Below are 13,343 nucleotides of genomic sequence, written 5' to 3'. Positions count from 1 at the left end.
ACTCATGAGGCTGAGGCAGGAGGATCGCTTGAGCCCAGGAGTTTGAGGTTGCTGCGAGCTAGGCTGACACCACAGCACTTTAGCCCGGGCAACAGAGTGAGACTCTGTCTCAAAAAAAACAAACTCTTGGCAAATTAGGACTAGAAGGGAAAGGTGGGCATCTACAAAAACATACAGCTAACAGTGTATTTGATGGTGAGATACTAAGTACATTCTCCATAAGACTGTAATCGTGAGGGTGCCCATTCTTACCACTCCTGTTCCACATTGGACCGGCAGTCCTTGTCACTGCAACAGGCAAGGGAGAGAAAGACAGATGATGAACAGAAAGTAAGACGTGTATTTCTGTTTGCAGATGACATGATTTTATGCAGAAAATTCTAAGGAATGTACAAAACAATTACTAGCATTAATAAATGGATTTTATTTAGGAAAGTCATAGGACACAAGCTCAATATACAAAAGTCAATTGTATTTTATATACCAACAACAATCAGAAAATGAAACTAAAAACACAATCCTATTTGTAATAGTAATAAAAGACAAAAATTATTAGGAGTAAATTTAATAAAAGATGACCAGACCTTTAACAATGAAACCTACAAAACATGTTGAGAAATTAAAGAACACCTCAATAAATGGGGAGACATACCACATTCCCCTATTGGAAAACTCAAATGTTAACATTGAGTTCTCCACAGATTAATATATCAATTCAATGCAATCTTAATCAAAATCCCAGCAGGCTTTTTTTTTTTCTTTTTTCTTTTTTGCAGAAATTGACAAACTGATTCTAAATTGTATAGGAAAATGTGAAGGACCTTAAATAAGCAAAGCAAACTTGAAAAACAAAAAATTGGAAGACTTAGCCTATTTGGCTTCAAAACTTACAATAATCAAGACAACAAGTACATCTATGGAACAAAATAGAAATCCCAGAAACAAACCACATATCTACAGTCACTGGGGAATATAAATTTTTTTCAGCAAGTGATGTTGGATAATTGAATATCCTTCTGACAAAAAAAAAAAACAAAAAACCCCACAGACAATGAACTTCAGCTCCTTCTATCTCATACCATAGAGAAATATCAATTCACAATGGATCACAGACCTAAACACAACAGCTAAAACTATCAAGTGTTTAGAGAAAAACATAGCAGAGTATCTTCACAGTTACTTGGAAGTAGACAAAAGATTTCTTAAATACAGAAAGTAACAACCATAAAAAGAAAATTTGATAAATTAGACTTCCTCAGAATTCAAAAAGTACTCATTCTAATACAGTTAGGAAAATGAGTAAACAAGCTATACTGGAGGAAAACGTATATAAGTCATCTGACAAAGGACTGTACCTTCAGAGTATATAAAGAACATCTCAATTATAAAAAGACAAATCACCCACTTAGAAATGGTCAAATATTTTCACAGATACTTCACAAAAGCTATCATGAAAAGCCAATAAGCACATGAAAAAATGCTGAACATCATTAGTCATCTGGGAAATTCAAATTATAAACCAAAATGAAATACCTCTACACACCCAGCAGAATGGCTAAAAATTGCAAAGACTGACACCACCAAATGTTGGTGAAGGTTTAGAGCAAGTGGAATTAATATTATCAGTGATAGATGTATAAAAATGCTACAATCACTCTGGGAAGCAATTTACCAGTTTCCTTCCCCCCCCGCCCTTTTTTGTGGTAGAACTTAACATAAAATATAGCATCTTAGATCATGTATTGTTTTCCTTCATTCTCTTAATGTGATATATTAGATTGATTTTCATATGCAGAACCATTCTTGGATTCCAGGAATAAATTCTACATGGTCATCAATCCATTAATATACTGCTGAATTTGGTTTGCTATCATTTTGTTGAGGATTTTTGCATCAGTATTCAGAAGGGATATTGGTTTATAGTTTCTTGTGGTGTCTTTATCTTTTAGGATAATGCTGACATCATAGGAAGTGTTCCCTCCTCCTCGATTTTTTGAAAGAATATGAGAGTGGTTGGCATTAATTCCTCTCTAAATGTTTGGTAAACTTCACCAGTGAAGCCATCTATGTAGTCCTGCACTGTTCTTTGTTGGAAGGTTTTTGATTACTGATTCAATCTCCTTATTAGTTATCGCTCTATTCAGATTCTCCATGCATGATTCAGTCCTAGTAGATTGTATGTTTCCAGGAATTTGCCCATGTCATCTAGGTTATCCATTATGTAGGCATACAATTGTTCATGGTATTTCTTTTCCATCCTTTCACTTTCAACTTATACGTGTCCCGAGATCAAACGTGAGTCTCTTATAGACAGAATATAGTTGGATCACATGCTTTTTTATTCATTCTGCCTGTCTGTGCCTTTTAATTGGTGAGTTTAATCCATTTACATTTAAGATAATTACTGACAAGAGAGGACTTACTTTTTTGCTTTTTGTTATTTGTTTTCTGTATGTCTTATAGCTTTTTTGTCTCTCATTTTCCTCCATTATTGCCTTCCTTTGTGCTTATTTGATATTTTGTAATGACACATTTTGATTCCCTTCTTGTTTTCTTTTGTGAATATTCTATGGATACTTTCTTTGTGGATAGCACAGATTACATATAACATCCTGACGTTATAACAATTTGTTTGAAATTGATTTCAGCTTAATTGCATATACAAACTCCTATGCAGCTCTGTCTCCCCACTCCACTTTGTTGTTGATGCCATATTTTTTGTTTTTCTTTTAAATTCTGTAGAAAATTCAAAGTAGAGTTACAAATCAAAATTGTAATAATGCTGCGTGTATATTTGCCTGTATATTAGCCTTGACCAGAGATCCTTGTATGACTTCAAGTCACTGTCAAGCTTCCTTTCATTTCAACCTAAAGGACTCCCTTTGGCATTTCTTGTAGGCCAGGTCTAATGGTAATGAACTCCTTCAGCTTATACTTATCTAAGAATGCCTTAATTTCCGCCGCCCCCCCCCCCCTTTTTTATTTGTTTTTGTAGAGATGAAGTCTCACTACATTGCCCAGGATGGTCTTAAACTCCCTTCCTCAAGCGATCCTCCTGCCTCAGCCTCCCAAAGCACTGGAATTACAGGCATGGGTTACCGTGCTTAGCCCACCCTCTTTTTTGAAGGATAGTTTGCCAGATACAGAAGTTTCAATTGACAGGTGGTGTTTTTTTTTTTTTTCTTTTAGCACTTTATTATTTTTCATGGCCTTTAAGGTTTCTGCTGAGAAATCATTCTGTGATCTTATTATCTCTTCTGTGTGATTAGTCACTTCTCTCTTGCTGCTTTCAAGATTCTTCCTGTGTTTTGACTGTTTGGTTATGATGTGTCTCAGTATTACTCTCTTTAGGTTTAGCCTACTTGGAGTTTGTAGATTCATGTCTTTCTTTAAATCATGGCAGTTTTCAGCCCTTATTTCTTCAAATAATCTGTCCCTTTCTCTCTCTCAGGATTCATTATATGTATAAAGTCCATTAGGCTCTGTTCACTTTCCTTCTCCTCAGACTTGATCATTCCAGATGTCCTGTTTTCAAGTTTGCTAATTCTTCTGTCTAGTCAGATCTGATGTTGAACCCTTCTAGTGAAGTTTTCAATTCATTTCTTATATTTTTAGGCCTCAGAATTTCTGTTCAGTTACTTTTTATAATTCCCACCTCTGTTGATATTCTCATTCTGTGCATCTATCATTTTCCTGATTTCCTTTATTAAGTCCAGTGTCTGTACTTCTTTAGGGACAGTTTCTGTCATTATATTTTCTTCCTTTGAATGGGCCATGTTTTCCAGTTTCTTTGTATGCTTTGTAATTTTTGTTGAAAATTAGGCATTTGAAAACACAGCTACCTTCTCAGTCTTTGCAGACCAGCCCTGAACTTTGGGGTTAGCCTAACATGAAAGCATGTCTTCTCGGGTCTTTTCTGAGCATGCCTTGCCTGGGCCTGCAATGTGACCTTCTTAATTCCCCTAGGTACACACTGCTTTTTAATGTCTTGGTTTCCCAGAGAGTCTGTCCCAGCTTCTCTGCAGGGTCTTGGATGCTCTATTATATGTCTCTGCCCATATCTTTCCCCCAACTGTCTGCATGTTAGTCATCCCCGTGCAGCTTTCTCACATCAGTCATTGCTTTGCCGCCTGGGAAGCCGAGTTAGGTGAAACAAAGACCCGTTCTTCAGGCAGCCCACAGACTTGTTAGAGTGGTGACCTATATGACAGCATGGGCCACAGCCAACCTCAGTGGAGAGAACTGGAGACCTAGAAGCTCCATGTACTTGTCACATTGGGCCAAAGAGGAGAAATCTGAGCACGACGGCTTTCACTAACCTTGAACCAGCCAGCTTCTTCCACGTGGCTAGGGAGGGCAGGTCCTGCGAGCAGCATGCACAGAAAAGCCTCCAATCCAGGAATGACTGAGCCTCCACTGTGGCTGCCTAGAGAGCTGGTTCAGCGTCCAGCATGACCAGGAAAGTGCCCACCCTGGAGCTCTCCCTGCACACCATGGCACAGACTCACATGCAGGGTGGGGCTTCCAGCCTGTAGCCAACAGCAGGGGCTTCAACAGCCGACAGAGGCTCAGGCCAAGCCAGGGCTCCCCACTCCTCTTATCAGAGCACGTGAATCCTGGCTTCCACGCCTCCCGGAGTCTGCCCTCCCAGCCTGGAGGCACAGGGCTCTTACTGGCTTTGCCCAGCCCCACGGTCAGCACAGGCCTCTTTCTTGGCACCTGTCCCCAGCACCATCAACACTCGCCTAGCATAAGTGCACCTCTGAGCAGTGTGCAAGGTACAGTGCCATCCCAGGAAAACCTCCAGAGGTCTACCTGGTGTCCTCAAGTGGAGAGATCCCAGGGAAAAGCTGCAGAGAGTCATCGTCACTGCCAGGAATAGTCCCCTGCCTTTAACTGGGGCCTCTGTTCTTCTAGTGATGTGGCCACAACTGCCAACTGGTCCCAGGACCGGCTCCAGCCAGAGCAGGCTGAGTCCCTACAGCCCCTCGGGCAGTTGCCAGGCCTCAGCTGAGGACAGCAGGATAGAGGAGGAGTGGAACAGAGGAGGGACCCTGGTTTGCCCTCATGAACATTTCCTGGGGTTGGGGTGGGCAGGCACCCAGGCAGCCCTGAGAGAGGGTTTTCTTTTGGTCTTGCTAAACACCTGAACTCTTGTCCCAGTGTTGGCCACTCACAAGTTATGTCTTTTACACTCAGAATAGCACTTCTACCTCCCCCAAATAGCCAACAGAGCTCTCCCTAGCCTTGCTCCACATGGCCACTGCTCCTTGCTGAGAGCTTTCACATGCCCCCATGCCCAGACCCTCCGGAGGACGCTGCACCACGTCGGAAAGTTCTTCTGCCCAGCTTCTCCCATAGAACCAACTCCTGCACCCATGCTAGGCTCCCTTAAGTCACTCACATTCACTCCGTTGTTCTTCTGTGTATACAGCCACTCTTCCTCATCTTCCTCACCACACCTGGCCCCAGGGGACAGCGTGCAGCATGGCGGCCACCATCTCCTCACCGGGCCCACACATGTGCTGGGGTCCTACCTAAAAGGCCCAGATCTCACCCCCAGCTCCCTCCCAGGGTACTTGACCTTGTGCTTGCCCTGTCGTCTCGCCCCACTGACCGTGGCTCCCAGTGCTGGCTGCCACGGGGGTCTCACAGGGACTCCAGTTGCCTACCCTCAGACCCCCTTGAGTAACGTTCTTCCAGTCCCCAGCTGCCCTGGGGGCCTCACCTCACCCTTTTTCTCCAGGACCCCAGGCAAAAGTGAAACCTTAAACATCCCGGTATCTTTCGAGAGAACTTGCCTTTTCCCCCAGGGTCTTAATTGTCTTACTTATGTTTTCAGTTTTTGTACATCTCTCTGGAATCCTGAAGATGTTCTGGAAGAGTTTGACTAAAGTACACAAAAACTCTTCAACTTTAGCTTTTTTTTTTTTTAAAGCCTCCAGGATCTCAAGGGTGTTTAAAACATTTTCAAATAAAATAAATCCAGCCATAGGTGAGAAGTGGCCATCAGGCTCTTCTCTGTGACGCAGGGGCCATTCCTCTCGCTGCTGTGGCCTGGCATGGGGCACTCCAGGCATTTCCTGCGTGGGAGGACGGCTGCACTGTGATGGGAATGAGAAAGAAAAGAAACTTCTCTGAGGAATTCCGGCACCCTTTAATTATCAGGCCAGAGAGGCATTTAAATGTGACAGCAGCCGTCTCACCCCCTTGAACTAAGTAAGCTATACGGACTCTAGACTGTTGCCACCAGCAGCCATACATTAGCCTAACATGGCCATATGCTGGATACGTAATTCATACCTTGTAATCCAATAAGATACAGCCAATCACTAATCAATGTCATTTCTATAAACCAATAAAAATTCCTGATGAACAGCTTTTATAATGACAACCTATTCTTTATTCTCCAGAACATTTCCCAGGGTTTCTCAGGAAGCTGTCCTTAACCTTGGCCCAAGTAAACTTTCTATATTAATTTTGCCTCAGTTTCTTTCTTTAGGTCAACAGCAGCAACAGAGGCTAACCACACATACTCTTTGGGATCTTACCTGAGGAGTTTGGAGGCTTCCGGATGTTGAAAACATTGTCTAGATGGGGTGTCCTCAGGTCCCCCGGCATGACATGGAGTCGTCCCCACTCTGAGAACAGCTTGGTCTCTGGGAGCAGATCTGGTTTGCGTGGCCAGTGCTGGCATTGGCTCGTCACCAGCCCAGTCAGGGGCTCCCCCAGGTGGGGCAGAGCTGGGTGCCAGGGCTTGTGACTGTGACCTTTTCTGCTTTGCAGACTGATGAGGAGAAGCAGCAGGACTTGCCTGTGGTGATGCCGGTTTTTGACAGAAATACCTGCAGCATCCCCAAATCCCAGATCTCTTTCATTGACTACTTCATCACAGACATGTTTGATGCTTGGGATGGTAAGAAATCTTACAGCGTGTTTTCTTTTAAATAACGGAGAACTGCATATTAAATAGCAGATAGTACATTTGACTCTAGAATATGATTTGGGGCTCAGACTTTCAAGAGGGAGAGAAGAAATGAGGGCCCCTGAGAGCCAGGTGTTCTTGGTGCACTTCCTCGTTAACACCTGTTTTACAGATGAGGGAATTGAACTTGGGATCCCACAGCTAGCAGCAGAGGGGCGAGGGTTCAAAACCAATAGCACTGACTCCAAAAACCCGGTGTTTCTACACAAGCCCTTTGCCATCTGCTGTCCCCAGCTTCTCCCGGGCCTCACTCTGTACCAGACTAGAGGGCGCTGGTGTCCCTCACTGATGCACGTCACTCTACCCTCACCTTCAGGTGGGACAAAGGAGCCTGTCAAATAAAAGGTGACCAAAGAAGAGGATCCCACTAGTGTTACCTGGGCATCTTGTGTCCTGAAGCCCGCACCCGTGGGGAGGGGCTGCGGGGGCTCCAACTCAGATCCAGTCAGGGGGAGATGAGCTCCCGTCTCAGGGGCGTAGGGTGCTCTGAGTGAGAACTGAGGCAGTGGAAAGAGCTGTGGCTTTGGGGGCAAACTGCAAGCTCTGTAGCGACTGCATCCGTGTCCGCAACTGAGACCAGACTCAGGCCTCTCCAGGCCCCATTTCCTCCCCGCAGAGCTGGGGAAGGAGATGGTGTATGTGAGGCGAGGCAGTGGGAAGTGGGGAACACGGAAGAGGCAGTCAGGGTCAGGCCCCAGCACTGCCATAAGATGTTTCCTGACACCTTAAGCCCAGAGGTGCTGGTTAATGGTCATTACGCAGAGTAGCTGCCTGCTGTCTTACTTTCCAAAGTTATCAGCTGGACAGGTCGGCCACAGAGGAGGTGCTGGCATTGAGTACAGGATTTAACTTCAGTAAACCCCGTTCATTCAGGTTTCTGGGTGTGTTTGCCCAGGTCTTTTTAGCATTATGCAAATGCCTACTTCTTCTGTCCCTCTTCCTTAAAATGCTCTCACTAGAAAGCCTAACCCTGTAAACCAAGGCTGTGAAAGGATGTTGCATTCCCATCTTTTTCTCCAGCCTTCGTAGACCTGCCTGATCTAATGCAGCATCTTGACAACAACTTCAAATACTGGAAAGGACTGGACGAAATGAAGTTGCGGAGCCTCCGACCACCTCCCGAATAGTGTAGGACACTGCCCACGGCCCAGACGCTTTGTCCCTCCGGTTATTTGGAATTCCACAGGACAGCCAGAGTTCCTTGGTCCTTTCAGTATTAGGCAGAACTGTCCCCCAGTCTGCAGAGCCTGTGAAAAGCACATGAGGGACATCAGTGAACTTCTGTAGCCACCATCCAATGCAATTGCCACAAAGTGAGACTTGGCCACTGTAGTTTGGGCCTGAGCTCTTCAGAAAGGCACACGAGAACCATGGTTTTCTCATCAGCTTTCTTTAAAACATGAGGTCTGGAGAGCCCCTGCAAAAGGTATTGATGGATTTCCTGCCAGCAACAGAGAATATCTTCTTACAAACAATTTCTCTCAATTATGTTCAGACTTAAGAACAGCTGATGGCAATCGGATCTTTAGCAACTTTTCCACATCATAGAAGGTGCAATCACTCACTTTGGAACACTACTGAAAGTGACTTCTCTTTTAAAATTGAGTAGCAAATGATACATAAAAAGAAACTTTGAAGTTGATTATTAATATCAATTGTTAAAATGTTTTATTTATTTTATTAGAAGTTCAATGTTTTCTATGAATTTAAAAATACTTTGAAGCCAAAGCCAAAGCCAACTTCAGATGCCACAACCAAATTTACACGATTCATATTCATTAAGTATGTGTTACTTGGATACAGACTTACTTTCATAATACAAATTAAAATATAAAGTGACATTTTTTACTGCACTACAGAAATATTTGTATACATTAAAGTCTCTTGATTGAGGCTGACTAGAAGAAGCTGTTCTGCTGGTGGGTCTTACTCTGCAGAGCTAAAGGAGAAGGCTGCTTCCCTGTGTAGAACCCAGGGCTCTGAAACTGCTCTAGCCATCTGATCTTCGCAGGTGACTCCCCAAGGTAAAACTACACTCTTCTTGGTTTGCAAAGAAAAATTGGAACTTAATACTTTTTTCTTAAAGTTTTATAATTGAATTTCCAAAAGTCTGCCTTATTTTATACTTTTTCTATAAGATACTCTCTATAAAAATGAAGAACAAAAATGGAATATTTAATGAATTGACATTTTATAACCAGCCTCTTTTCATCTGCAGTGGGAATCTTTGATTCCAGAAATTTATAAAGGTTCTATATCTTCACATTTCAAATAAGCATAATACCATAAAAAATGACACTTGATGACATTTCAAAGTGTTTGTCATTTCATTTTTTTTTTTTTTTTTCGTTGAGACAGAGTCTCACTTTGTTGCCCAGGCTAGAGTGAGTGCCGTGGCGTCAGCTTAGCTCACAGCAACCTCAGATACTCCTCGGCTTAAGCGATCCTACTGCCTCAGCCTCCCGAGTAGCTGGGACTACAGGCATGCGCCACTATGCCCGGCTAATTTTTTCTATATAGATTTTTAGTTGTCCATATAATGTCTTTCTATTTTTAGTAGAGACGGGGTCTCGCTCAGGCTGGTCTCGAACTCCTGACCTTGAGCAATCCACCCGCCTCGGCCTCCCAGAGTGCTAGGATTACAGGCGTGAGCCACCGCGCCCGGCCTGTCATTTCATTTTTAACTTGTATTTTCTTTCCAGATAAAAATGAAATTAAACTATTTGTTTTTAGGACATCATGTGTTGCCTTTTTTTGAGTTTTGCTTTATAACACTTACTGTTTAATCTTTTTCTCTTGGTAGTTAAATGACTTTTCCAAGGTCATACAGGGCCAGATGAATATCTTGAAAAATCCCCCGAACTAACTTTAATCCACCACCTGGTACCTCTGAATGGGTGTTCGGTGATACCAGGCACACTGGAGCTGGCAGAGGGGCTCTCAAGGATGGGTCCCCAGTCTCTGACACCCATTCAGAGATGTCAGGACACTCTAGAAGGCCACAGGGCAAGCCCTTCAGGAGATCTTTATCTAAGGAAACAGAGGCTGCGTTTTCCTGTGTGAAGATATTTGACGTAAGATGACAGTTGTGCCCTGAGCTGGAAAGCAGCTGTCCTTTCCACCAGGTACCAAGAAAGAAAAGGAAATGAACCACCCAAGGAATCCAACCATCTCAAGGTAGAGAAAGCAGCACATACAGCATGTGGAATCTGCACCACCGAGAGCTAGTAATAATCGAATAATCTGAAAGAGACTTTAAGAAAAGTATGCTTAACGTGTTTACAGAGATAAAAGGAGGCCAGGTGCAGTGGCTCACGCCTGTAATCCTCGTATTCTGGGAGGCTGAGGTGGGAGGATTTCTTGAGGCCAGGAGTTTGAGATCAGCCTGGGCAAGAGCGAGACCCCATCTCTACAAAAAATAGAAGAATTAGCCAGACACGGTGGCTCGCACCTGTAGTCCCAGCTACTCAGAAGGCTGAGGCAGGAGGATCACTCAAGCCCAGGAGTTTGAGGTTGCAGTGAGCTAGGCTGACGCCACTGCACTCTAGCCTGGACAACAGAGTGAGACCCTGTCTTAATAAAAAATAAATAAATAGATAAAAGAAGCAATAGAAACTATAAGGCAAACCAGACAGTTTAAAGAATAGGTAGATCTGAAAAAGAACCATATTAATAGACATTCTAGATATGAAGAATATAGTCACTGAAACAGAAAACCTCAGAAAGGTTTAACAGAAGGCCAGACATAACTGAAGAGGGAATAAATAAATAGGAAGACAATTAAGCAACTCATTTAGAATAGAGCACAGATATAAAAGTGTAAAACATGAAAAAAAGTTAAAATATGAGAGTAGAATAAAATGCTTCAAGATGCGTCTAAGTAGGAGGTCTCAGAGGGCCAACTGGGGGAGGCAGTATGCAGAAGAAGACTGATTACAGACAGACATCCTCAGAAAGGGCCCAGTGAATTCTAAGTGCTATAATAGAACAAATCCACACAACACAGCGAAACTGTAGAACATTGAGCACAAAGAGAAAAACTCAAAAGGTGTAAGAAAAGACAGATCACTTACAAAGGAAGGGGAGTCAGGCCACCACACTTCTCATCTGCAACAACCAGAAGAAAAAGAAGTAACATTTTTCAAAATACTGAAAGAAACTGACAACCTAGAATTACACACCTAACTAAAATGTCATTCACGAGTGAAGGTAAAATAAAGGTAAGTTTCAGAAATATGGACAGACTTCATTACTAACTGACCCATGTCAAGAACTACTGATAGATGCACGTCTGTAAAATGAACCCAGTGAGAACAGGTAAGTTACAGAAAGCAATGGGAACAAAGATTGGTAAACACCTGGAAAAAACTAAGTATATCGAGTAGGGAAAAAAATAACAGTGACATAATCAGGAGTGGAGAGAAGCAGACAGACAAAACGAGCTATTTGCTTTAGACACTCAACATGGATAAAGTCCAGGGTAATTGTCAAAGGAATAAAAGAACACAGAACTTAAAATCACTAAAAGGAAAGCAAAGAGGAGAAATAAAATGTGACTAATGCAACCAATAAAAACAAATGGAAAAAGAAAACACATAACTTAGAAAGGCAATGGCAGAAATAGTACAAAAGAAACTCATAACATATAAAATCAATTCTAGATTAAAGATCTGTATGTGTAAAAATACTGTTTTGACGTTGGAGTGTGGAAACCATTCTGAAAATGACACCAAAAGCTTAAAAGAAGTATCTACAAATTAGAAATTCTATCTGACAAAAGATAAAAACATGCCACAGATTTGGAGATGGCCTATAGCATTAACAAAGCATTCATATGTAGAATGTGTAAAAGATGCCTATAAACCAATAAGGACAAAAACAAGATATTTTAAACTCTTCAGATTAACAAAAGCTTTCAAATCTGACCATACCAAGTATTGATGAGAGTATGAGAAAATGAATTTTCAAACATCAATGGTAGGAATGTGAGCTTGGTACCACCACTTTGGAGAGCCATTTGGAAATGTCTACTAAAGTTCCTCAATTCGCGATTGATTTTTAAGTCTCAGAGAAACTTGCAAGGTGTGCATGTTCAAGAATATTCGCTCTAGAATTTTGTTAAAGTGAAAAAATGGAAACAACCTAAATGTCCTTAAGTAGAATGCATAAAGAAATTATCCAGATAATGGCATATTGTGGTAGACAGTTTCTAAAATGCTTCCCATTGATCCCCCTCCCCCAACCCCCTCAGTATTCACAGTCTTGGGCAGAACCTAGTGTCTTAGAATATGGCAAAAGTGATGGAATGGCACTTCCAAGATTTGGCTACAGAAGAAGGTGTATTAGTTTCCTAGAGCTGCCATGATGAATTACCGCACTGGGTGGCTTAAAACAATGTAAATTTATTGTCTATGTTTCCTGGAACCTTAAGTCTGAAATCAAGGTGGCAACAGGGCTTGTTCCTTCTGTAGCCTCCGAGGGAGAAATGAAACCATCCTGTGCCTCACTCTTAGCTTCTGGTTACTGCCAGCAGCCCTTGCGTTCCTTGCTGCTAGATGGATCTTTCCAGTCCCTGTCTCCATCTCCACATTGCCTGTGTCTCTGTCCTCTCCTCTTCTTATAAGGATCCTGGTCATTGAACTTATGGCCCACCCTAAATCCAGAATGGTTTCATCTCACAATCTTTAACTGATTACATCTGCAAAGACCCTATTTCCAAATAAGGTCACCTTTTCAGGTTTGGGGGGACACTATTCAACCCATTACAGATGGTGATAGCAGCTTGTTCTTGTTTGCTTGCTCTGGTAAAGCAAGCTGCCTTATTGTCCAAGTCCTGCCAGCAACCGCATGAGTGAACTGGAAGCAGATCCTGCCCCAGTCACGTCTAGATGAGACTTCTCCAGCAGACATCTTGATTACAGCCCGTTGGAGAACCTGAGCCACAGTACCCAGCTAAGCCACACCTGAATTCAACTCCTGACCCACAGAAATGGAGATAAGTGTTTTATGCCAGTAAGTTTTGAGGTAATTTTTTGTTACACAGCCACAAATAACTAATACAGGAGCGCCATAGCAGTTTAAAAGAATGAAGTTGAGCTACAGATGTTAACTAGGGAAAAGCTTAAGAATAATATTGAATGAAAAGGCAAAGTTGCACTATAACATAATTTGTGTAAATTTTTTGGATAGCCAAAATACACTGTTCACATAAAAATTAATAGTAGGAACATTAAAATATTCATAAAGTTTACAAATACTGAGAATTGGCTTGTGCAATACTACCTAGCCTCCTGGTATACACACAGAGCGGAAAGCTGAAAGCTTTTCCTCCAAACCCTCTTGTACCTAAGGGTTTGCA

At 42.4% G+C, this 13,343-nt stretch overlaps 1 protein-coding gene across 3 annotated transcripts in view; it reads left to right on the top strand.

Moving 5' to 3' along the window:
* Positions 1-9,168, top strand: part of LOC138381920 (high affinity cAMP-specific and IBMX-insensitive 3',5'-cyclic phosphodiesterase 8A) — a 129,256-nt gene extending 120,088 nt beyond the window's left edge. For 2 of the 3 annotated variants that reach the window (XM_069466564.1, XM_069466562.1), the window contains 2 exons: positions 6,787-6,916; positions 8,006-9,168. In XM_069466564.1, coding sequence (XP_069322665.1) covers positions 6,787-6,916; positions 8,006-8,112 — 237 coding nt within the window. In that variant the 3' untranslated portion in view covers positions 8,113-9,168. The other variant, XM_069466563.1, reaches the window with a different exon arrangement.
* The last annotated feature ends 4,175 nt before the right edge of the window (positions 9,169-13,343 follow it).

Source organism: Eulemur rufifrons, chromosome 3 (genome assembly GCF_041146395.1).
Source record: "Eulemur rufifrons isolate Redbay chromosome 3, OSU_ERuf_1, whole genome shotgun sequence".
In the NCBI taxonomy this organism is placed as follows: Eukaryota; Metazoa; Chordata; class Mammalia; order Primates; family Lemuridae; genus Eulemur; species Eulemur rufifrons.
This window is presented reverse-complemented; position numbering and strand designations above follow the sequence as displayed.